This window comes from Amblyomma mixtum, chromosome 8, assembly GCF_055824585.1.
Source record: "Amblyomma mixtum isolate Tamu chromosome 8, ASM5582458v1, whole genome shotgun sequence".
NCBI classification, from domain to species: domain Eukaryota; kingdom Metazoa; phylum Arthropoda; class Arachnida; order Ixodida; family Ixodidae; genus Amblyomma; species Amblyomma mixtum.
In genome coordinates, this window is record NC_143019.1 from 126,839,215 (window position 1) to 126,865,866 (window position 26,652).

At 46.5% G+C, this 26,652-nt stretch overlaps 1 protein-coding gene across 1 annotated transcript in view; it reads right to left on the bottom strand.

Annotated features, from left to right (window-relative positions):
- The window catches only part of LOC149334258 (uncharacterized), a 67,107-nt gene that overhangs the window by 29,406 nt on the left and 11,049 nt on the right, over window positions 1–26,652 (bottom strand). Inside the window, exons 3-5 of the mRNA XM_089556227.1 lie at window positions 23,874–23,939; window positions 12,546–12,587; window positions 584–637 (exon numbers count right to left, since the gene is read on the bottom strand). Of these exons, the coding sequence (XP_089412353.1) occupies window positions 584–637; window positions 12,546–12,587; window positions 23,874–23,939 (162 nt within the window). The remainder of the gene's footprint in view (window positions 1–583; window positions 638–12,545; window positions 12,588–23,873; window positions 23,940–26,652) is intronic.

Below are 26,652 nucleotides of genomic sequence, written 5' to 3' on the forward strand. Positions count from 1 at the left end.
CCACCACGTCAATGATGCGTCCATAAATAGTCACGGCACGGACGATAATACCGTTAGACTTGAGGATTTGAGGGCTCCATGACACCTACTAGGCCAAGGCGACGAAGGTGACGCCCCTAGCGTGTAATACGAAGTGACACAGCTCAAGATAGTATCAGGATCAAAGACGCACGTATCAAATACGCAGGTCGAAGATATCTGGATTTTGCCCCAAAGGCAGAGAAACCAGCACTGCTTGTTTCCTGTGCGAAGGCTGGGACTCCATTGCTCCATGGAAACGAACCCTCTATCGAAACACAATTCAGCACAAAGCTCAACAAATATTTCAACAGGATGTTAATTTGTTTTTAGTGTTGCATTGTTGCGGGTTAGTTATAAAACATTGATATCAATTTGTGTAGTTAAGCTAAATGCGAAATAAGTGCTCTAGAAGGTCTGTTTTCAATGCGCTTCCGCTATTGAGATCCACTGTTCACGGATGGCATTTGTTCCGTTCGAAAAACAGAGGAGTATCGTGCCTCATCTGCAACCCAAGTAAGCAGTGACGGGGCCAGCAGTATGACAGGAAGACATGCGTGCTTACCCCTGCTCGTTTGATGCACGGAATTTCCTGGCTATTGAACAGCGCAGTTATGTTCTGAAAGAACAAAAAACAGTTTTAGTGACGCACCGATTTCTTTATGGAGAGAATTTGAAGCGTCAGCATCAGCCGCTTATCATGGACCATTCACATTAATTTAAATTTTTTAGCTGGCGTTGCAAACGAACACTGGTTTCAGGATAAATCTGCTTTTGTCCCTGAGGAAGACTCCTGCTTTTAGGTTAGAATAATGACTGTATAAACATAACTGGCCACTGTGACCATACCTTTCAGCCCTGTGCTCAATTCGGAAGTATTAGTGTTTCCCTTAATGTTTTGAGCCAGTTCTACTGACACCAACTGCATACCCGCTAGACCAGTGAGAGCTGCTCTAGCTGGCCCGCAAGATCGCGGCGACACTGGAAGACATAAATACTATATATTATATAAGTTTTTTCTCCTCCTCCTCTCAGATGTGGCGTCGATCGGGACAGAGCTGGACCAAAGCCATAATCTCAATGCACTTCATGTGGCATGGTCGGCGTTGCGTAGTAAGGGGGAACTACACGCTGCACTGAATTTATGCCGGATGAAGCTCGGAAAAACACGTCCGGGCAAGGGACAAACAGCCCAGACTTTTTGTCTTAATGACGGCATTCTTAACCGGTCATACCAAGCATGCACTGGCCGAATCTTTGGGGAAATCTCGGTGCTTACTATTTTAGCTGCTTATGAGCTCCCGCGTGCTTTGTGGGCATTTTGTGCCGCTTTTTGTGCATCTCGTGTAAACCCCGTGCGCTGTTCGCGTGCTACCAGTGTGATTTAAGAGAGCACGCTGTAGGGCGAGTCGGTCGTACATACTTAAACAAAGGAATTGCGCTAAAGAAAGACACGGACGAGAGGAGCCCGTCCTTGTCCTCTTCTCGTCCGTGTCTTTTTCTAGCGCAATTACCTTGTTTTTAACTATCCGTGTGAAACTGTGAACTCTCTAACTGTGAGTGTGTGCACACTGTAAATATTTGAAATTGTCGCGTAGTGAGGGCGCAGTGAGGACATCCACGCGGTCCTGTTGTGTGGCCTGGCGCTGTCCTTCAACCGACAATGTGCCTCTGGGTTCTACGTGAGTTCTTTTCCTTGAAAAATAAGGAACTTTCGAAGGAGATAGAAGGGGGGCTTTTGTAGGAGCGAGAAACACACTGCATCGACCAAGGTTGCCAGCGATGGGGCGATGGGGCCAGCGATGGGCCGAAGAACGGCCCATGCCCCATCCGGGTGTCGTCATCTTCGTTACGCGTTCCCGGGGCTCTTCAATCTATGATGCTGTTTCTGTGTTTGAAATTGTCGAGAAAAAAAAAACATTTGGTTTCAGCTGTCGGTCCTGCTCTAGCAGCTGCCGGTGGGCGTTTCTATTTTTATTTATTTTTCTCTTACCTCTCTAACGAACGTCAGTTCTGCGTTTTGCTTGTTTTACGGTATATTGTAGTACAGAGAATTCATCATTTCTTCCGATGGTCCTTCGGGGCATAAAGTACTTTATTCGCCCACATAAACTTATAAACTTATAACTGAAAAATCTCTGCTTGACTTGCACAGTCTTGCATTCCCCTCACGGAATACCATCAACGACCCTAGAACTTATCCAGAAGCATGCTACTTGTCTCAGCTCAAATAATTATTCTCGTTACTCAAGCATTTAAACCATTGAACATTCTTTAAATTTACCTGGCCTGACTTTTCAATGAGAGCGCCTGAGACTGCAGCAATTTCATAAAATGTTCAAAACCAGAACCAGTCTTCAACGCATGTTGTTTATTGATCGCGCATTTCTTTACGTAATGGCCACACGCTCAGTTACCGTTCCCTGAGGCCGTACTGACATTTACTCTGATTATTTTTTCTGACACAGAAACAGACACTGGAGCCATGTTCCTGCCTCCCTCTGTCCCAAAACATAAACCATCGCCTCCAAGAAAGCTGCATACTATTTTTAATCTGAGAGTTTCTTCTGTTACCACCCTCTTCTTCCTTTTGCCACCGGCCGTTGAATGAATATGAATACCTAAGCAATGAAATCTCGTTGAGAATAACTGAATATTTGAGAAAAAGCCTTATTTCAAATTCATCTTTAGTCTCCCCATTCGTGCACTTGCTCTTCTAGTTTTTTCCCTGGCGGAATGTGCTATTAACTATTGATAAATTACTTAGTTGTGGGAACTCCGCTAGAAACACCCACCCCACTCTCTTCGTGCACTACCTCTTCTAGTTTTCCCCCTGGCGGAATGTGCTATTAACTATTCATAAATTACTTAGTTGTGGGAACTCCGCTAGAAACCCCCCCCCCCCCCCCCCATTTTCTTAACAGAACCTATGACATAGCTAGTCACTCTCTGGTGTTCCACCTGCTTCTTAGTACTTTGGCATTGAAGACTTTTGCACTGCGTTCTTGCTCTTCTAATTTCCCATTCTTTGTATGTATAGAATTTTTAGATTATCAGGTCAGCAGGCCTGCATGTAGGCGTGAAAGTCTGTAACACTCTACATTTGTGGCTTTTATTAACTTCAACATTTACTTAACCCCCCACTCTCTCATTTGGGCTTTACAATCGCTGCGTGCAGCCAGCTATATAACTTACTAATCATGAATTCAACTTGCTAACATCGCGACTATTGGGGCTAGTTGGCCAGACTGGCTGCTGTGTATACATTAGATTGCAGAAGCACTCGAGAAATCAGCACAGCATTAGCAGCCCAGCCACCCTTCCAGATCACTCCAAAGTTAACGATCCTTGCAAAAAAACAAAACCACGCCTGAAAAAACACGTGTGCTAGCCACGCACTTATTCAGCAAAAAATCATTGATGCTTCGCTCATTGATAATTACAGCGAAGGTTGCGTCAGCACGCCTTTGATACTGCTATCGGCCAGTGAGGTGGCTTTTTCTTCGAAGACAGCTCATGCCGCTCCCCCAAGCTAAGGATTTTACGCCGTCTCCTTGATGGCTTCGTTTCCTTTATGTCTCAATTTGCATAATAAAATTCAATTGATAGTTGTGGTTCGTCCAGTCGAGCCTCGTGTTGTATTTGTAATACTCAGCGCATTTGTACTACAGCTCATCTTGTTGTCGTCTGTCCGCCAAACCTCGCTAGAATTGTACTTGTCCCCTCCCATTATACTGCATATGCTTTATCGCTGCTCCTAGCATCACTAAAATTTATGACACGCCATTTCATACGAGATATTTTCTCTAACAGAAGTGCTAAGCTTGCACAACTGGTTTTGGTTTCAGCAAAAAGCTCAATTTCCACTGGGGACATGCACTGACTCATATGTTATTAGCCCAGCACCCTACGCTGCGTCACAGATGTGGCCGCTGCCTTGGTGAGTTGCTCTAGAGCTGCTGGGGACTGGGGGCAGGAGATTATTGGGTCTTTTAACATAGGAGGTGGTGGCCACATACTACTTCTAAGTGACCAATTTTTTTTCCCGATAATAGTGTACGTTGTTAGCTCTGGTCGCTAGTAGGCGGCCGAACCCTAGGCCTGGTTATACATTCGAACTCCACTCAGATTTGTTTTTATTCGATGAAGAATTGTACATCAGGATTTGAACTGCAGACCGCTCGCTCGCAAGGAATATGATCTCCGTGTGCTCTATCGCTGCATGTACCTACAATGGCGAAAGTGCAGAGGTATTATCCATAATCAGCTTAAGTGGAAATAGTCGCAAGCATTCAGTTGCAAACTTAAACAATGATCTTGTGGTGGCCTACATCGGCGGCGTCCCATTAATGTGTGAGGTGCTTCTATATTAACTGTGCCTGATGGGCCGGTCGCCGCACTCATTTAGTTCAGTTCTTCTCTGACGGGCTAGTGCATTTGTTGCTGGTGAATTAAGCGTACAGCTAAAGGTGGAGTTTCGCAGCCGTGATCACTTCTCTTCAACCAATACAAGTCAACCAATTGCAACCAATAAAACTCAATCACAGGAGCTTGTTTCCTTACTTAATATACTTCGAGAAAACAGAGCTTCGGCAGGGACCTAGCCGGTCACGACATGGCATAACTGCCCACTCGCTTCAAAATAAAATAAACAAAAAATAGGTGGTGGAGCGAGCTGCGTTGTTTTTAACTTAAGCTGAACACTTTTTGTTTGCATCCACATTTCTGCCCATATGTGTGTGCCAGTAAGATACTGCTGTTGTATAATTTTCACTTGAGGGATATTGGTAAACTGCCATTCATGATCTAAGAGAACCTGACATACACGCTTCACCTCTTTCTTATTCAAGATATTCTCCTCTCATGACCCGGATCAGCGGCCAGTACCTGCCTTAAGTAGACATTTTCCCTTACCACTTCAAGCACCTCGGTAGCAATTGTGAACTGCGGTTACCTCGCTAGACTGTTGAACATTACTTTGGTTTCCTGCATGTTCACATTTAGACCGACCTTTCTGATCTGCCTTTCTAACTTACTGAGCATGCTTTGGAGCTAATCTCCTGACTGACTGAGCAATGCTACGACATCAGCGAATCGGAAATTAGTCTCCATTGACTCTTACCCTCCAACATTCCCAATCCAGGACTCGGAACACCGCTTGTAAACAGGAAGTGAATAGGATTGGCGAGATCCGTGTCTCCCTGTCTGACACCCTTCCTTACTGGAATTGTATTCCTGTCTTTAAGGAGGACTGTGGTAGATGTGCAGACGTTATAGATATCGTCCAGTATTTTCACATTACTCTTTTACACACTTGTGGAGACGAATCGCAGAAAAAAGTTGTGGTCGGGTCTCAAGAAATATATTTGTCTGGACGCGCTCAGCTAGGCGGAAACGGGAGAGCGTGCCGCCGGCATGCTGTTAAGCAGCCACGAAATCCAGTCCATGCGTACTTGGCAGGCGTGCTGAGGCTGTAGTCATCTTCTGCGGCCGGACCACAATGTCATGCTATAGCCCCCCCCCGCTATGGATGAAGCCATGATCGAGGTGTGAATGGCGAAAAGCGGATGGTCTTGGCGCAAATCGTACGCGACGGGGACTGGCATGGTCGGGACGGAATGCGGCGGCACAGTTTGCGATGACGTCAAGGTGAGCAGGCTTAAGGCGGTCAATTGAGATTGTGTCCTCGCAGGTGTTGATGAGCAGTAGAAAGTGCTTAGGAGCACGCCGGAGCACTTGTTACGGACCATCGTATGGTGGCCGTAAGGGCGGGCGTACGGCGTCGTGACGAACCAAGACGCCAGTGCACCGCTGAAGGTTGGAGGGGGGACGTGGAGACGACGAGAATACTGGCGCTGACGTGGGGGAACGACAGTGCGCATAGCGCTACGTAGACGATATGCGTAATCTGAGACGTCAGCAGGCGTGGGTGGCGAGGGCTCGAAGAATTCGCCAGGGACACGGAGAGTAGTGCCAAACGTTAGCTCTGCTGCACAGGTAGGAGAGTCACTGCAAAGGGCGGTGCGGAGGGTAGGCGCTCAATCCATGGCGAAGGAAAAGCGGATGCCATAAGTGAAGCTTTAAACTGCGGGTGAAAACGCTCAATGACACCGTTGGAAATAGGGTGGTAAGAGGTCGTTTTGATGGGATTGACGCCGAGGAGCCGAGATAGGTTGGCAAATAAGGTGGAGTCGAATTGACGACCACGATCAGTCGTAATAGTGCAAGGGACACCGTAGCGGCTGATCCAGAGCGTGATGAGTGCTCTTAAGGATCGACTCCGCTGTTATGTCCAGAAGGAGCATCGCTTCAGGCCATCTCGCGAACCTGTCAATGCAGGTTAACAGGTAGCGGTGGTTCCCGCAGGGAGGAATGGGCCCGACAATGTCGACGTGAAGGTGGCTGAAGCGGGCGTCCGGAGACGGGAACGTGGCAATCGGCGTCGCAGTGTGTCGATGCACTTTGCTATGCTGACAGCTCAGGCACGTGCGCGACCAGCGGCGAACGTCGACGTTGATGCGAGGCCAGATATAGCGAGCCGTGACAAGGCGCTGTGTTGCGCGGATGCCAGGACAGGTCAAAGAATGGAGGGCATCAAAGACGGTTCGTCGGTATTGTGGAGGCACGTAGGTGTGAGGGCAACCGGTTGACGTATCACAAACGAGGGGAAGGGCGCAGTCAGGGAGCAAGACGTCCTCCAACACCAGAGAGGTGTCGCGCATGCGAAACCGTTGCAACTCGGCATCGGCTCGTTGAGCAGCAGCCATAGCCGTGAAGTCGATGACTGGCCGTCCATTGTCCGTCGCATTGACTTCAGCACGAGAAAGAGCGTCGGCAACTACGTTGGACTTCCCGCTGACGTGAAGGATGTCGCAGGTAAATTCGAAAATGTAGGCGAGCTGCCTGATTTTGCGAGGAGCGTAGGAGGTACTGTTGGATGCCAGCGCGGACGTCAGAGGTTTGTGGTCAGTGAAGATATAAAACGTGCGTCCCTCGAGAAAATGATGGAAGTGCTTCACGGCTGAATATATTGCTGGCAGCTCTCGGCCGAAGGTGCTGCAGTGGCATTAAGGGGGCGGAAGCTCCTTGGATGAGAACGCGATTTGCTGCCAAACACCAGCAACAAACTTTTGCAAGACTGCGCGACAGCAGTGTCCGATGCGTCAACTATGACGGCCGTGCGCGCCTCACATTTAGGATGAACCAGGAGCATCGCCGCTCCTGGAGCAGGCAATGGCTGCTTTGATGCCGCTGAAGGCGCGGTCAGCGGCATCGGTCCAAGCAACAAGAGCGGTCGGCTTGCTGTGGCCCGAGAGAAGGTCGTGGCGGGGCTGCAGTAGTGCCGATAATAGCTGGCGAGGCCAAGAAATTCGCGCAGTTGTCGGGTGGTGGTCGGCCAGGGAAACTAACTGATGGCGGAGACACGGGCCGGTAACGGGCAAATGCCTTGGGCGTTGACGCGATGGCCGAGAAAGTCCAACACTGCAACGTCGAACTCGCTTTTCGGTCCGTTGACCACAAAACCAAAGCGGCTGAGTCTTGCGAGCACTTGACGCAGGTGGAGCTTGTGGGCTTCTGCCGTAGGGCTGAAGACGAGAATGTCGCGAAGATAGGCAAAGCAGCACGTCAAGACGCGCAGTACTTGATCAACAAAACGCTGAATAGTGTGGGCCGCATTGCGAAGGCCGAAAGGCATTCTCAAATATTCAAACATGCCAAAAGGTGTAATAATGGCGGTCTTCGGGACATCCGACGGCTCCACAGGTATCTGATGATATGCCTTCACAAGATCAACTTTGCTGAAGATTGTGCAGCCGTGTAGGGCCGATGTAAAATCCTGGATGTAGGGAATCAGATAGCGGTCAGGCACTGTGGCCTTGTTGGGAGCCCGGTAATCACGACACGGGCGCCAGTCGCCCGTATTTTTGGACACCATGTGATGGGGCGACGCCCAAGTACAGGAGGAGGGTCGGATGAAGCCAAACTCTGGCATATGCTCAAATTCTTGTTTGGCGACAGCGAGGCGATCCGGGGCGAGGTACGTGCGCGAGCAAACACGAGAGGCCCAGTCGTCGCAATATGGTGAGTCACGCTGTGAGCGACCGGTGCTCTAGGGGACGGGGGTCGGAAGACATCGGGATACTAGGCGAGTATGCTCGACCAAAGTTCGGAAACGGTGCTGTGCACTGGGAGGAGCCGGAGTGGTGGAGCGCGGCAAGAGACGCCTTGGACGACGAGGCTCGTTTCAGAATCCAGGATGCGGTTTTCCCGCATGTCACCTAGGAGCCTGTAGTGCCATAGAAAGTCTGCGCCGATGATTGGCGAGCGCACATCCGCGATGGCAAATACCCAGCGAAAGGTACGGCGGAGTCCGAGGTCAAGAGTTACAGACTTCTGGTCGTAAGTACGTATTGTCGCTCCGTTGACTGCTGTCAGAGGAGGAGAGTCTAAAGGACGGCGTCGCTCGGCCAACCTAGACGGAAGAGCACAGATCTCGGCACCGGTGTCGATGAGGTAGCGGACTTTCATTACACGGTCAGTGACGTGGAAAAGGCGACTGGATCGCGGACCGAGAACACCGGTCGCCTTCAGTGTTCGGCCGGACCGTTTCCCGCGAAGGAGCAGGGCTGGCGGCAGTGGCGTGCACGAGAGCCGTAGCGGCGGTGGAACCAGCAAAGGGTCGTGGAGGGCGGAGAACGATTGCCAGAAGTACTGGGGCTGGTACGGCAGAGTAGAGACGAGGAATGCGGCTGGCTAGTACGAAGGGCTGCGACCTCAGCTGTAAGCTGCGCAACCTGCCGGGTTAGCTCCTCATTAGCAGCAGTGAGACGGGCATAGCAATCGTCAGGAGATGGGCTCGATAGCTGAGCGGCAAGAGGGCGATGAAGTGTCGCATCGGACGGAAAGCCGACGTTCATGATCTGATCTGCCAGGGCAGCCAGGGATTCCAGGGACGGAGTCGCAGACACGCTCAAGATCATGCGCACCTGCGGAGGCAGGCGCTGCAGGAAGACTTCCCGCAGGAGTGCGCTGTCGTGTGAAGTAGCCAAATTTCCAGCCAGGGCGCTCATGCGACGAAACAGCTCGGTAAGTTTGCGATCTTCGAACTCCTCTGAGGTAAGGAGCTGCTGTAGACGACGCGGCTCCGTTTCAGAAGTTTGCTGGATGAGCATCGCTTAAACATGATCGTAAGGGCGATCGGCAGGCGGAGAGCACAGGACGTCGCAAACAACCGCTGTAGTAGTAGACGTGAGCGCCCCAAAGACATGGTCGAACATGGTAACCTGTGACGTGATGCGGTGCCGGTGGAACAATGCCTCGATGGTGAGAAACCAAAGTTCCGAGTCCGATGACCAGAAGTCGGGAAGCTTGAGTGCGGAGACCGCGGACTCATGAGGTGGCGGCGTGGGAGATGACGGACACGGTAAATGAGTGGAGGGATCCATGGCTAGGGCTTACACGATGGAAGGCAGGCGGGGTCTCGAGCTCCGGGCAGTGGTAGGCCTAGTGAAACTGCTGATACAAGCGCAGGGCAAGAGCAGAGAACGAAGATGCGAAGTCCGGAGTCATCACATTTGTGGACACGAATCGCAGACACAAGTCGTCGTCGGGTCTCCACAAATATATTTGGCTGGACGCGCTCAGCCAGGCGGTAACGGTACAGCGTGCCGCCGGCAGGCAGTTAAGCAGCCACGAAATCCAGTCTCCGTGTGCTTGGCAGTCGTGCTGGGGCTGTCGTCGTGTTCTGCGGCCGGACCACGATGGCACGCTATAACTTGATACTGCAATACCTGCATGACTGCTGAGGTTGCCACTGAGTCAAATGCTTTCTCTTAACTAATGAACGCTATATATAGGGATTGGTTATACACTGCGCATTTCTCTATCACCTATTAGTTGTGTAAAAATGGTGTTGTATCCTTTACGAAAGCCTGCCTGACCATTTGGTTGATTGAAATCTAAGGTTGCCCTGATTCTTGTACCAGTTACCTTCGTAAATGCCTTGTAGACAACGGACAGTAAGCTGATCGGTTCCGTAATTTTTCAAGTCCTTGATGTCTCCTTTTATATGAATGAAAATATGTTAGCTTTATTCGAAGCTTCTGCTACGCTCAAGGCCATAAGGCATTGCGCATACAAGGTGGCTAGTTTTTCTAGCAGAATCTCCATTCCCTCCATCAAGAGATCTGCTGTTACCTCATCTTAACCATCTGCTTTCTCCGTTTGCACTGTTTTTAAGGCTTTCTTTACAGCTTCTTTCGTTAAAGGCCGGATTTTCCATTGCGGTGCGCTACTGCCTATCTCATTAACGCTCTGATTACGCAGCTACTCTATGGATTTGCTGTATGCTGGTACTGTATGTATAGGAAAGTAAATTGAATGGTGTAATGTTAAGAGACTCGAAACGGGCACATTGGGAGTGGGAACAAGCGCGGATTATTGACATCCTAGTGGAAATCAAGAGGAAGAAATAGGCTTGGGCAGGGTATGTTATGCGAAGTCAAGATAACCGCTGGTCGGTAAGGGTAACGGAGCCGATTCCCAGAGACGGCAACCGTACCAGGGGTGGCAGAAAGTTAGGTGGCCGGATGAAATAAAGATGTTCGCAGGGTTACGGTGGCCGCAGTTGGCAAAGGACACGGTTAATTTTTTTTTTCAAATCAAATCAAGTTTATTTCGTATTTACAGTACATGGTTATGGGGTATATACATCAGGAGGTCCAAAAGTCGAGACTGCAAATAGGGCCTCCTATGGCTACATGAACAGAATACATAAACCGGCGCATGCACAACAATTCGAGGTAAAAAAAAAGAAAAAAAGGAAGGCAAATAAAGCGACAAAAAGGAAAGAAGTGTACAGCAAATGAATGTTACATAGTGATTGCAAACACAAAAACGTTATTAAACATCTAAGGATTCAAACAAGTGGTGTTTTAACATTTTTTTGAATTTGTACAATGACATTGGGGTTTTCAGTGAAGGGAGCAAATTATTCCAAGTGGAGATGGCAAAGAACGATGTAGTTTGCTTTCCATAATTAGTCCGTACTTTTGGCAACAATAAATTGTTCGACAAAGCAATACGCGTAACGTTATTATTGGTAATTATATTTTCAGGGACAAAATTAACACATATGTACTTATTGATGACTTTGAAAAGAAAAACCAGGACCTGAAATTTGTGTAGATGTTCAAGGGGCAGGACATGTAGTGAATTGAACAAAGGTGCAGACGGCTGGGTAAAAGAAGAGAAAGTGATGATTCTAAGTGCTTGTTTTTGCATAGAAATGAGTATAGAAAGATGAATTCTGTATGTGCTACCCCATAAAGTGATACAGAAACTAATATGGGAGTGTATGAATGCATAATAGATTGAAAGCAACGTATCTAAGCTAAAGAACGGCCTTGTTCTGATGAGAGCCCTTATTCCGAAACGAAGTTTATTAACAACGCAGGCAACATGATGATTAAACTTTAGGTTCGAGTTATATATCACACCTAGAAATGTAGCAGAACGTGTTTGCGGTATTGAAACATTGTTGATAGTTATTGATAAATGTGAAGTAATTTTTCTTTGAGGGGCGTGAAATACCACAAAACTGGTTTTAGACGGATTAATTTTAATACAGTTGGCGTGACTCCAGTTCTCTAAAGATAGCAGCAACGAGTCAAGATTTGTGGTTAATTCAGAAGACGTGTTACCAGTTGCCATGATGGTTGTGTCGTCAGCATAGAAGAGACATTGGGTTGTATTTAAGTAACTCTGAAGGTCATTAATATAGGTTAGAAAAAGGAGGGGACCTAGAATTGAACCTTAGGGCACTCCTTTATTAATTAGTCTAGGAGATGACAATATACCTTCAATGCACACGCTCTGGTACCTGTCGGATAAATAACTTTTGATCAGGGTCAACGCCGGGCCTGTAATACCATAGCTTTCGAGTTTAGAAAAAAGAATGCAGTGATTAATACTATCGAAGGCTTTGGTATAGTCTATGAAGACAGCGCCGGCTATCATACCGCTGTCAAGTTGTGTTTTGATCCAGTCAGAAAAATATAATAGGGCACTTTCCGTTGAATGACCACGTCTAAAACCGAATTTAAAAGGAGACAAGATATTAAATTTGGCGTAATAGGAATGTATTTGTATTTGTAGTCATTTTTCTACAACCTTGCTTAAGAAAGGAAGTATAGAAATAGGGCGGTAATTCTGCATTTGTGATCGGTCGCCTTTCTTAAATATCGGAACTATATTAGCCCGTTTTAATTGAGTAGGGAAAACTCCTGTTTCAAAAATGACATTGATAACGTGACAGAGAGGCTCGCAAATTAGGTGCTTGACACTTTTAATATGGGAAGAGTGTATATTGTCTAATCCAGCACCTGTGTTATTTAGGTTGCTTATTACACCTAAAACTTCCTGAGGCGTGCATGCTCTAATTGGAGAGACATGGGAGATGATTTTGCCCTGCAGTGGGCGTAGTCAGAATGATGGTGGTGACGATGGTAACTGTAGCAGTTACTCACACCATGAGTCCAGAGAAGTGGAAAGACGCACTCTTTCAGCACCTGCAGCGCAGAAATTTTGGACGTGAAATGGTTGACTTCACACTGTAGAAGTAAATTTGTTTTGAAGTTTAGGCAAATCGGCACAGTTTAGGCATCCTGTTGAATTGGAATATTTTGATTACATCCTCTAATCATTACCTGTGGAACAGAAATGCAAGGAAAAATAAATGTTTTGTGTGTGCGTTATGCAGATAAAAATGTGAATGTAACGATCTATGCGACGTGATGATATTTTTGGCTAAAGCAGCATTCAGGAAAAACAGTGCAAATAACCATATTAATGTGTACGTGATCAGCTGTGGTTACAATCAATGTTGTATTCGTTGCGCAGCATTTATACTTACAAGATGGGAGTCAGAGCACAAAAACTTTATTAATGCATCTATTAATGCATATTTCCACAATGCAAAAAGAAAAAAACCGGAAGCTATTTTCTTGAGTACGACAGACAAAACAATGTTTGGTGCCCTTTTATCGTTTCTTGCCACCTGGCATGTATAAACCACACGAAATGCATTAAAAACTCAATTAAAATTCATTACTTGTTTTCTTGGCGACTAATCGCGTTTCGCCTTGTCTGCCCAATGGTAACATCAGGACTAAACCAAATTCTCGATGAGTCTCCTCAGACTTCATATCTTGTGGTGATATGACTCAGGCTACAACTATAAATGGAAGCTTTAATATTTATTTTGAACTTTACTTTGTCAACAAGGCTGCTGTAGCTGGGAAGAGGCAAACTCCGCTTTCATGCCGTCATATGGACGGTTCCCGAGTTATTAAATAACTTTCAGCCCATTTGTCTTTGTGGAAAGGTAACCAATTTATTATACATTGCAATCACTATACCAATGTCATCAAATTAGTACACCCTGGACACTGCACATTAGGTTCCGCACCTCCGGATACAAGTGTGAACGCTTCATGCGCGGAAAGTTAATTTTTAATATAATAATGGAACTTCAAAACACAAGTTGAAGCTTCTCGAGCCTTGAACAAAGTTCCCAGAACTTCTTTTCGTCGTTGGGTGTACTGTATCTTGCTACTTGTGCCATTTCTATAAAAGAGAGACCGGCCGTTTCTCCTACAAAACTTCAGGAGGTATCCACGTGACTACGTGACATCATCGAGTTTAAGTCGAGGAAAAGCTACGCGGCGGCCTCATCTAAACGAAAAAAGCGTTCTGGCTTTCTTGAATCTACCAATGAAAAAGAAAGATAATAGACAGAATGCAGGAGTGTGAGCTAGTAACGAACGAAAATGCGTACAAATTTACGTGGGCGTAGGAGGTCTTCGGTCGATTCACCTCCACAAAGTTCTCATTGATGGGGCCAAGTATTGCGTACTGGCAATTTGAATAGGATGCCCACATCACAACAGCATGTTCATCCCACGGCATTGTCTATTACATTCAGAGTTAGGACAATTGGGCTTCTCAGCACGCCAGCGTCCTTCCAGTGAATGATTGTTTTTTGACTGAAACATGACTGCATTTTAATTGTGGTGATGTAGGGTGCTGTCGCCGGTTCTTAGGTGCTTCGTCGATAGGACGAAAGTGCTTTGCTCTGCGATGCCGATAGACTACGAGTCGTTCAAAGAAAAGTTGTCGCCGCTTTCAGCATCAAAGGAAGAAGAACGCATTCCTGCGTCTTTAGTTCCTTCGGATGGAGGCGCGATCCGTTTGAACCACCCGGAGGCAGTACCGGTGGCCCTTCAGGCTACATCGCCTCACTACATGCGGATCCCAGACGTGTGGCAGTTCGGCAGGGGTGGGTTATTGTGCAGGTCCCTGGACAAGGATTGTGTCGCCGACCTCTTGAAGTGTACCTCCTTCGCCAACCACCCGGTGAGCGCATACATACCACCTCGTCTGGCGTGTTCCAAGGGCTTAGTCCGAGGTGTCGACTCTCGATTGAGCCCTTTGGAGACATTTGAGAGCCTCTCCTCTGCGGGCGTCATTCCTATCCATCAATGCAGCCGAATGGTAGAGGGTGTCAAAATTCCTACAGAGTCCGTCATAGCCACATTTGCAGGAATAGTGTCCCTTCGGAGATCAAAGTGTGGCCACTGGTCTTTCGAATGGACTCTAGACCCCTTCAAAGCCAGAACTGTTGGAGATTTGGCCACAGCGGCAAAGCCTGCAAATCAGGCTTACGTTCCTATGCATGCGGCGAAAGCCATGCTAGGGAGGCCTGTCCCGAATAGCAAGAAAAATGTTGTCTGTGTGGTGATGCCCACTCTTCCTATTCGCCAGACTGTCCGGCACGAGCTCAAGAAGTTGAGGTTCTAGAGCTAATACATAGGCGCCGATGCACGCGACAAAAAGCCTTTGCCGCAGTCAAAGAGGGAGCCTCTGGTTATTCTAGTGCGGCTGCCAAATGTCCACCCGTAATGGATGCCTCTGGCTCACAGGAAATCACAGCGGCAGTTGAGAAAACAATGTCAAATGCAATAGAACGCGTTATGGAAACCGCATCCACGTGTGTATCCCAGGTAATAGCTACCCAGATGACCAACCTGCTGCAGCTACTCACCGCTCCGCTCTTGTGCTCTGTGCTTTCTCAAGCTCCTCCACCATCTGTGGTCATCATTAGCGCTCCACAGGGCCAAGGCAAGTCTGAGCAACAAAAGACTGCTGAAGCACCTCCTCCTGACAGCGTTATAGATGCGCCCTCTGTTGAATGTGTTGACATGGAGCTTGATGTCCGCGCCCAAAAACGAAGTGGGTCTCCGTTGAGTATTGAGGGTCCATCACGTTTCCAGTCCAAGTCAAAGAAAAATCACGCTACTCAAAATCCCAAGACTAGGATTCAAGAATTGGCAGTTGCCGCTGCAGCTCTCCCGCCAAGTTAGGGTCATTAATTGTACCCCAGTGGAATTGCCGATCCATAATGTCATGTTCAACAGATTTAGTATGTTTATGCAATCAACTTCTACCGGATTTAATGGCGTTACAGGAAACATGGCCTACTACAGATTTTAATTATCAGCTCAAACACTCTAATATCTCCAGTCCAGTTACACATGTTGTGACCAGTCCAGTCACAATATGACCAGTCTTCACGACGGGGAGGGTTGTTAGTGCTAATTTCTTCAAAGTTTTGCCACAGAGCATCCATTTCACTTAAGTATGCGACAATCAATGTGAAATCTTTGCGGTTGATCTCAAAATCCCAGGTCAATAACCCTTTACTGTAGCTAATGCATATTTTCCTTCACGCGTGCATGACACTCGGCCCCTCGACTCACTCATGTCTAGTAGCCCATATCAGGTTTTATTAGTTGGGGATTTCAATTCACACCACGTGACGGGGGGTTTAAAACAGATTGTTTCGGCTCTAGCCTATTTGACTGGGTATGCGACCGCAACATTGTCTGCAACAATTCAGGAGTACCTAAATTTGTACGTGGCCAATGTTGCTCTGCCTTAGACTTAACATTTTCCTCCCCAGGAGTCTCTGTTACGTCTTGGGCGCCTGTAAACTGTGCAACGAACAGTGATCATCTACCGATTAGTTTCAAGCTTGCGTGTAAATTAATTCTTTCCGAACGACAACCGCGCTCCTTCGTAAACTACAGGCGCTTTAAAGACACCCTCAAATCAGCTCACAAAATTAGTTCGGACCGAAGCACCGAGATGAGTCCCGAATGATAAGCTACACATCTATGCTCAGTGTTGGAGTGTGCAAGGCAAAATTCTAAATTCATTGTCACTGGAACCACCAGTGCCATCGCCAATAATTGGTGGAATGCTGAGTGCACGCGTGCCTATAGAGCAGATTCTTTTACCCTCACACGCAGGCTGCTGGCGCGCCCCTACTCTCGACACTAGTCGCCATCTATCGGCGCGCGCGGACCGATGGACTGCGGGTCGCGCCGGCGCCGCGCGCAGAATGCATGTTTACGTGTTCGCTTCTGCCGTAGCGCTTCGTCATAACGAATGAGGGTGTGTGTTGTGCGTCACTACTCACATTTTCCCTCTACCAGACAGTACTGCGGTTATCTTGCGCGCAGTTAGTCGGTAGCGTGACATCTCCGAGTTTTTTTCCGTTCATTTGGATGTAAGCGCGGCGAGGCAGTGCGCATCTGTCGCGTTGTTTGTGCCCACCATGATGATATTCATATTGATAATTAGCGCTCGCGTCCTGTCTTCACCTTTTCTGTGTCTCGTTTTTCGCACTACGTTTTCAATGATGATATTCTGCTGGCTCAGGATTCTAAACGTTGGCACCGCAGCGGCGACGCTGCTCCACCGAGCCCCTGGTGCGGCGGCGCTGCTCAGGGAAATTCTGGAATAGTATTGCAAACGGCAAGGATTTTTCCCGCGGAGTAGTCGGCCAGGTAGCGTATGGACTGGAAACCGGCACTTCTAAGCAGATTTCTGCGCTTGCTTGTCGTTTGTTGCCGTCTTTTACGTGCGCTATCATCTATGATAATTTTACGCGCAGGAATGTGGATTTATTGATTTGAATCAGTGGTGTAGTAGCTGCAGACTGAAGGTTGTCCCGACGAAGCGCGTGTTTTCGATCACCTCCTTGCGCTGAGCTTGCTCTAGTTTCCATTAAACACATTTCATGCACAGGATTGTAAGCACGACCGCTACCGATTTCAGTTGCTCTTTCCGCACGCATGTCATAGGGATCAAGATGGCAGGGGGGGTAAAGGATTTACCGTGGTGTCTTTCTCCTTTTGCTATCTACCTTAATCATAGGAAAGCATGCGCGATTTTAATACATTCATTCAGACTTAGTCAAACGCCTACGCAACGCTGTCACACGCGGCGAGAGCTACAGAATAAAATGAACGCGACTTCGGACCTCAGAATTCGTGAAAGCTAGATTCGCTGCTAATATCTATTCAAGCTTTGATAATTTGAGCAAAAGTACGTTTTTATGCACCAGGTTGCATAAACCATGACAAATTTTGTTTTTTGTTGGCGCTGCGACTAAGTTAAGCTCACAGCGGTAATTTGTTGATAAACTGGAGCACCACGCATGCGATAAGAAAGCCCTGTTTGTGGGTGGTACTTTATGGCCGAAGGATTAAGAGTGCATAGGAATTGGAACTGCATGCTAGCCGCACACCTAATACTTGATATTGAACAAAAAGTTTTTTTTTTTTTTTGCAGTGGAGCACCAAGACGGTAGCGATATAAGCACGAGTGCATTCTAAGCGTCAGCACAATTCACGTGAATGTCAAACTAAATATCATTAAAAGGCCTGCTCCCTTTGATAACGTGAATACTTCCTGCAACATAGCCACACTGCGGAAGTTTGCTCGGCAATGTTTTTTTAGCGCCTGAAGCGCGGCTATATGCAGGCACGGCCGCGGATCTGCCGCAGCCCCGCAGTCCCCAAAGAAACGCCCGCACCGCGGCGCACCAGTCGGCGGAAAATGGCCGCGCCCAAGAGCGGCTCTGGATTCTGGTCTTACGACGGAAAGCAGCCTGGAGGAGACTTCTTATAAATCAATGCCCAAAAAACTGGTTGGATTGTGAGTATGTTGCAGCAACATTTAAACGCACTGTCTCCCGTGCGAAGGAGAGATATATTACAAGTCATTATGATTTCCTTTCTCAATAAGGAAATAAACGGGCTTTGTTTAATTTAATGAGGAGCAGGAAAGCGATTCCTCCGGCTGTCAACATTAAATCTCTCGTTCAGTACACTGCTGACATCGCCAATGCCTTAGAGGGAATTGCGTGCGGCCTAGAACGTCTGTTTACATCTGCACTTCGTTCTCCTGCTACATTAACATGCATCTCAAGTGATTTCATTGAGGTCACTATGTCTGAGCTTTCGCAAATTGTTTTGAGCCTATCCCCAGCGGCTCCTGGCCCCGATAAGGTCACCACATCTATGATTAAAATTTTGTTTAACGAATCTCCTGAAGACCTGTTGGCTCTAGTTAACCATTCCCTTACAGGTCCGTGGATACCCCATGAGTGGCGCCCTGCGCAAATAGTTCCGCTGCTTAAAAAACAAGGGGAGGGTTTCACTTCAGACAACATACGCCCGATTTCATTAACATCGAGTTTAGTGAAACTGGTGAACGGGCCCTGCTTCGTCGAATCATATTTAATTTCTGCAAATTATCTTTTGAATCCTTGTCAAATTGTTTTCACGCCGAGCTGTTCGATTTGGTGTGCTCACACTGACCTTGAGAGCCGTAAAAATTACCTCGCAGCACTAAACAGTTCGCCGCGCTTGTCACGCTGGATATCAGTAAAGCCTACGACAGCGTCGAGCACTCGGCGCTGTTACACTGATTACAGGACCTTAATTTTCCCAAACTATTTCGTAGCCTGGACCTATGATTTCTTGAAAAACAGAGAATTTTATGGCTGCCGAAATGGTGTTTTTTCATTTGGACAGACAAGAGGTGTACCGCAAGGGTCAGTTCTTTCCCCGGTTCTTTTTAACATCTTTCTAAACTCAATTCCATGCATTCATAACGTGAAAACTTACGTGTGCGGCGATGACATCGCATTTTTTGCATCTGCAAGTGATATTCACTCTCTCTACCAAAACATGCAGGATTACCTCAATATTCTTGACAAGTGGATAGGAAGTATTCACCTGTTCCTCGATGTACATAAATGCGTCTTGGTCTTTCCGGTTTCTCATCCTGTAAACATCTGGATTGCTTATAGAAATCTCATAATTCATCAGGTTCTAAAAGTGAAGTATCTCGGAGTAATATAATACTCTACTCTTTCCTGGCGGGCACATGTTGAGCAAGCTTCTGCAAAAGGAGTTCGGGCCATTGGCATCCTTCGTAGGCTTTGTAGTGCTAAGTCATGTATGAGAAGGTACACACTCCTGGTGATGTATATAATGTATGTCCGCCCAATTTTGGAGTTCGGCTGTGTTTTATTCTCAGGAGCTCCTGCCTATAAAATTCGCCCTCTTGTGCTCTTGGAGCGTGAGGCGTTGTGCCTCTGTTTGGGACTTCCAAAATACGTAGCCAATGCTGTCCTGCACCTTGAGGCGCGAATTCCATCTTTATTAGCTAGATTTCGCCTTTTAGCAGTAGAAATCTTTTTAAACTTGTTAGACTTATCTCTTCACATCTCCAGTATAATATTTATTAGTCAACCTGCAGTCTTTTTAAATGCCACTTGGTCTCGTTTGCATACTCCGTAGATATCTCGTGCAGTCTCTCCTTGATCCCTTAAACATTCATTTCACAGATCTCCATCCAATGTATAACTTCACTCCTTCAGTCAAGATTGCATTTGATGACATTTTCCCATCAAATGCAAAGCTGCAGCCCTTTCCTCTCCTTCACGGTTTGTTGCAGGACCACCTAAGGTCCTTTCCTTCTCATATTCTTATTGCTACCGATGCCTCGCAGGATCGTGAAAAGACGGGTGTGGGCATTTTTTCAACTACATTAGGATGGTCCTTTTCTCTCCGTCTTTCTGACTTCACTCCAATTTATCTGGCCGAATTATTAGCAGTAATTTTAGCCTTACGTAAATTAAACCCTACAGTTTCTCAAGTAATAGTTATGACGGACTCTATCTATTTGCTCTACATTATCATCACCGACTGAGTCTCGGGTATTGCGCCTCTTTAAGCAGCTGATCCCGCTCCATCTAGCTTCGGTGCGGTTGCTTTGGGTACAGGAGCACATGTGCATTGAATTAAATGAGGTTGCCGATTCCTTAGCAAGGCCCTCTCTCTAATGCCTAATAATTGCTGTCCTGCCAACCTGTGCATATACAGCTGCGGTGAGGTTTCTCAGTATCACATTATTTCAGGAATTTTCAGTCTCGGCACTTACTTCATCTCTGTAATATCAGCCTCCTCTGCATCCTTGGAGTAGCAAAGACTGGCGCTCGCGCAGACTGGAGGTCTCTTTCACGCGTTTGCGATGCCGAGTTCCTCTGCTAAATTTCTACCTTCACAGATCTGGGCTGGCGGTTTCTCCACTGTTCCCATTTTGTGCCCAGCCTGAGACAGTGGATCACTACCTGCTGTTCTGCCGCCGCTTCTCTTCTTTGAGGAGGCGCCTATCAGAAATTCCGTTTCACCACCTGGGTTTGCCTGTGTCCACTGCGGTTGTTCTTACTTTTTGCGCTTCATCGCTTGGACGAAGCAACAGGAGTGTGCGCTGTGCTGTTCAAAATTTTTTCCTAGAAGCGCAGCGACTCCCATGCAATTTTTTTTCGCTCTTTTTTCTTTTTTTTCACTATTGTCATTATTATCTCTATTCATTTTTATTTTTCTGACTTTCAACAATTTATTTCATTATTCTTTTTCGCTCTCTTTCAGTCAGTGCAAAATTGAACCATTACACGCACTGCATTCGAATTTGCACAAAAGCCATCGTCCCGTCTACGATCTCCCAGCTAACAGGTCCCCTGTCGTCGCGTCGTCCATTCTGTCAGCGTATACCCTATTACTACTCCCTTTCCTCTATAAATGCTCCTCTTTCCATCAGTTCACCACCACTCCCCCGTAGTCGGTACGTGCCATTTTATTTGAGGCCAAGCAACCAACCAGTTTCGCGCAGCAGCAGCGCACGGATCCTGAGTTGCAAAGCCTAGTTGATTATCTGAAAGGCAAGATCGCATCGCCTCCCCGAGGGTTCAAGCGTTAGCTGTCGTACTTCGCCTTTCACAATAATGTCCTCCTGAAGAAGTACTGCGCGCCCAACAGGACGGTGCATCTTCTTGTCGTGCCCAAAAATCTCAGTCAAGAAATTATGCAGGCATGTCATGATGAGCCGACTGCATCGCATCCCGGAATTGCTCGCACGTTGCACCGCATCCAGGAAAAGTACTGTTGGCTGCGGCTAGCTCCCGACGTTTCCCATTACGTGAAAAGTGCCGTGAGTGTCAGGGACGCAAAACGCCTCCGATTAGACCAGCAGGACTCGTTAACCCCATACCACCGCCCATATTTTATGCAGCTTAATGTAACAAGTGTACATAATCTATACCTATATACATTGGCAAAAAGATACAAACAACAACTTCGTAACAGCCAGCAAGAATTAAAATATATGGCACAGTTAACTCGAACAACACATGTACGTGATACACGCTTTTCAGAACCTTGGAAAGTTCCTTATTCCCGGACAAATTATGGGCAACAAATGCTACGTCATTCATTACCAACACTTTTAAACAATCTTGAACATAACGGAATTGACATTAACCACATTAGTATTTCAAAAATTAGGTATTTCCTGTCGGAGCAAGCATCAGACAACCCATACTAATTAGCGCACCTGAAATAATAACATGCCATTCTGTTGCAAAACCGTTTGCCTTTATGAATATGTACCTATGCACTTTCCATTCTGTTTGTAAATTACTACAGTTTATTTTGTTTTGTCTTCGTACTTGCTGTACGTATAAAAAAATTGTTTAAGTTCCACAAGAGAGCTTTGCAAAACCACTCTATATTGTTTAACCTTGTACGTTTTGCTTGCTTTGTTTCATATTTCCATATTCCACGAGTATGTTTTATATAATGTCCACCTGTGTGTCGTCACTGCATGCCATGTAAAAGGGGGCTTGAGCGCAATCAAGTGAACATGTTTCACTTTTTGCTCGAGCCTCCTCCGTTGATTTCTTTCTGACGGAAAATAAACTGCATTTGATTTGAACTAAGCCCTTTCAGCAAATAGGGATGGACCTCCGCGGCGCCTTTCCGACTTCATCTTCAAGGAACATGTGGATCATCGTGGCCACCGACTACATTACCCGCTATGCCGAAGCAAAAGCGTTGCCTAGTGGTACCGCAACAGCAGTCCCAAAAGTTTTCGTCGAACGAATTCTCCTGCGACACGACGCCCCCGAAGTGCTCATCACAGACAGAGGAACGGCGTTTACAGCAAGCCATCTTAAGCTACAGTCAGAGAAGCCATCGGAGGACAACTGCCTGTCATCCGAAAACCAACGGTCTCACAGAGCGTCTGAACAAAATCATCGCAGACATGCTCTTCATGTACATCGACGCCGAACACAAGACGTGGGACACCATTGTGCCCTACGTGATCTTCGCCTATAACACTGCCATCCAGGATACAATGAGGTCTACCCCTTTCCAGCTTGTATACGGCAGGAAGCCCACGACAACACTCGGTGCAATGCTACCGCAAGTTTCAGACGAAGACAACCTCGACGTCGCCGCCTTCCTTCATCGCGGCGAGGAAACCCGAAGACTTGGGCGGCTTCGCATTAAAGACGAGTAGCACACCGACGCCCGAAGCTACAATCTGCGCCGACGAGACAAGCATTACAAGCCAGGTGATCGTATTTGGATATGGACGCCATTTCACCGCCGTGGATGGAGTGCAAAGTTGCTAAGACGCTACTTCGACCCGTACAGGGTTCTGCGACGCATCGGTGACCTACACTATGAAGTCATCCCCGACGGCACGACAGCATCTCAGCAACGACACACACACCCGGAAGTAGTGCATGCCGTAAGCCTTAAACCCTATCATCAACGCTGGAGGACTCCAAGTTTGCGTTCTCTATGTTTAATTTCATTTTAAAGCATCGAGGCAATGCTGCTTTGAGAGGGGGCTAATGCCACGTATCATTGTAGTGTCCGTTCATTCGCGCTCAGTGCCGCAGGAACGGGGCATTGTCGTTTTTGTTCGTGACGCGAGAAGCCAGTGAACTAATCTCGATTGATCACAGCCATGAAGAATTGCATCTACGTTTTTCAAGTGTAATGTAGTTGATTTTGACCTCTTATCTAGAAGTTCCCTTGCCGGTTTTAAATTGAGCGATGCAGCGAGCGGCCAACATTCGTAGTTCGACGACTGATCAGCACGTTTGTTGCTTACGCCGCTGCCATGCTGTTTAGTTCTTTTGCGGACGCAAGTCAGCCCAAATAAAGAGCTTCGTTTGCTAGTCTTGTTGCTCTCTTCCTGACCACTACAGTGCCGTCATTACAACGCTGCAATATGGTATTAGAGCAAGAACACAAATATATTTGTAACCTGGCAAAAATTTTCTTGGTGCCACAGGTCGTCTATAAATTGTTCATGAGAATGATGTAGGTAAGTGATCAATTTCGTTCATTGGCAAATGTAAACATCAATATTTACCTATTTTAGCTGTGAAACTTACCGAAAAAACCTGAGTAGCTGTGTTACTTCTTGAACAACCCGATTTGTACGTGACTGCGAGTTTAAAATTTGCACCAAATTTTCCCATCTCATTCTGCAAAGCAGAGGAACTTAACAATCAAAACGCTCCAACAACACATTAGCCGCGCACTAACACCTCATCTGCGCAGTCAACCTTGTATACTCACCCTTACATCCTCTGTATTCAGCTTCTGCACGCACTCTAGTATCGTTTCACAGGTGGCGCCCAATAACTGAAGAAAAGTAGAACAACAAAAAGTGCCTCATTTCAAGCACTTTTTTCTTGCATATTATCACGTAAAAGACGCAATATCGTACGAAACCTAACTGCACGCGGATGTCTTGTGAAGTGAAACTATGCGCTGAATAGTGCAGAGAAGTTGGAAGATGCTTAAAGGGGGAATAAAATTGCCATAGTTTGCAGTGGCACCCCCAGATGACATTTTTCGCGTACCAATGCAGCTTTTCTTTCTCCTGAAGATGGCAACCACCACACACGTGGGTTACTGGTATTAAGAAGTCTTTGACATCGCACGAACAGAAGATTAAAGATTTCCAAGAGGCGGCAAATGCAACTACCATTTCTGTAGCGTAGGCACCACCAGCATATGTCGAGCAACATATACTGCGCGTTATGGTTGTGGAGAATTGTTTTTTTATACATAATACACTGAAGATAATTCTTGGATTTGGCGGCTATCGCAAGTGGACTGATGATAATTGCTTTATCAAGATCTTTCGCCACTTTTTAAGCGATGCTTGTTTATACTCTTTCTAACTTTGTCTCCCTTTCTCATTAGGCCTAATGGCAAACACCTCGAAAAAAAAATTCTTGGATTCATAAAGACACGTAGGTTTCGAGTTTATTTTTCCAATAAAGATTGTTTAGGCACACAACAGAACTATTTCGGTTGCTTTTCGTTCCCCAATGGTGTTTTTGTCCCGTGCGCATTATGCACACACGTCTCTGAAGCTGACAAAATTAGTTTGTGATACACACCGATGCGAATAAAACCCAGTTCAGTCGCAGCCTGCTCTCCCCTTATTAAAATACGAACATCCTTTGAATTAGAAGTGAACTGCCTAGATGAGATGAGGTGAACAGCCTCTAAACCAAAAACTGCTCAGTGCCCGTAATTTACTTCCTCAAAAATTCGTTTGAATTGTCTCTCAACCTCCTCAGAAAAAAATCGGAGTAAGAAAACATCTGGTTCAGAAATAAACGGCATAGTTTAGGTAGTAAAACAATTCAGAAATATGAATACCGGAAGTTAAATAAAATTAGGGCAGTTCCAAACAGTGAAGCTTTCATATCCAATGCAAAGTGCTAGCTTGTTTTTTCGAGTAGAGTTTGAAGACTGCGCTCCGTTTGGTATGCTAATTCAGTTGTGTTTACATAACGTGTGGAAAGGCCGAATTCCTATTCATCATGGTGGCGTCGAGTTGAGAGACATTCAGAATATTTTGTTCATTATGGTCACCAAAGAAAATAGGTTTGTAATAACCAATCATATGTTCCTGAATGTGTGAGAGTACTAAATGATGCTACGTTTTTGAACCACTATACCGCAGCATCAGATAGAACTGTAGCCATGAAAACTGCGGCTAGTCTTCTCGACGTTTTCCCTGTCTTCAGCAAGTTCAAAAGTTCCAGCGGAAGCTAAATTTTGACTGTTTAGCGTTAACTGCAGCTCATGCCATGCGTCCACGGAATGCCATCGGCATTCCAAAGCTTGCCGAGCAATGCAACAGCTGCCTTCTTTTGTGATGATTTCCACGGCGCCGGCTGACGCTCCTCTTTTTCTGACTGCTTGCAAGTATTGTTATTGTTACGCGCTGAATTTAATGGCAGCATTCCTGCCATAATGCTAGAGGGAGTGTCGTGCCAGCTAGCGGCGTGGTGTGCCGCGAAGTTAGGCGAAGTTCAGTTATTACCGAACGGTTTAGAAATGTAAACAGCGCATTCGACACCTCGGCTAACTGCACATAATTCGCAAAACAGCGGAAAAGTAAAAAAAGCCAGAAAATTGTGGTCAACTAAGGCTATTTGGTACACGTAATGCTTAACTTTTTCTTCCTCACTGCATATTTTGTTTGTGTGTTCCCTTCCTTCCCGGCTAATTGTGTCAAGGACGGGCGGAAAAACAGCACGATTCCTTGATCAGGGTGGATGTTTGGGCGAGTTGGTTGCTCATGATGAAAACTGTAGCGATCGAGACAAGGATAAAACGAAGACGACAACACATGCGCTACCTTTCAACTGAATCTTTCTTCAATGCACACACATTTTTTAAATATTCCGAGAGCATCAAAATATCGTCCCACAAGCCTGTCACACCGCAAGTCACTTTTCACATTTTGTTCGAGCCATCAAGAAAAATCATCTCCTTCTTTGATATGGGTACAGACGGGATGCTTACACACTTAACGTCAAATTTTTTATTCGTCTTGCTGCAATATTCTCCCGTATTAGCTCTTTCTTGCTTTTGTTAATCACCTGGCATTTATCGAACTTCGGCACGCAAATATCTGGTTTCCATTCCTCACAGTGTTCTGAAAGATTGCCTTTTCCATTTTCTATATTCTTACTGTGGTCGCGTAGCCTCTCGTTTAGGCATCTCGCGGTTTGGCCTATGTCTTGATGGCTTGAACAAAATGTGAAAAGTGACTTGCGGTGTGATAGGCTTGTGGGACGATATTTTGATGCTCTCGAAGAATTTAAAAGCTGTTTGTGCATTGAATAAAGATTCAGTTGAAAGTTGGTGCATGTGTTGTCGTCTTCGTTGTGTCCTTGTCTCGAGCGCTACAGTTTTTCAGCATGATTTCGCTCATTGTATCATACATTACACAGCCCGCGGCGATTCTATGAATGTCTTCAAAGATATATTTCACTTCGGCGAGAAGAAACCGCGGTACGCTGTTTTCACTTGTCCACAGTAACGTATT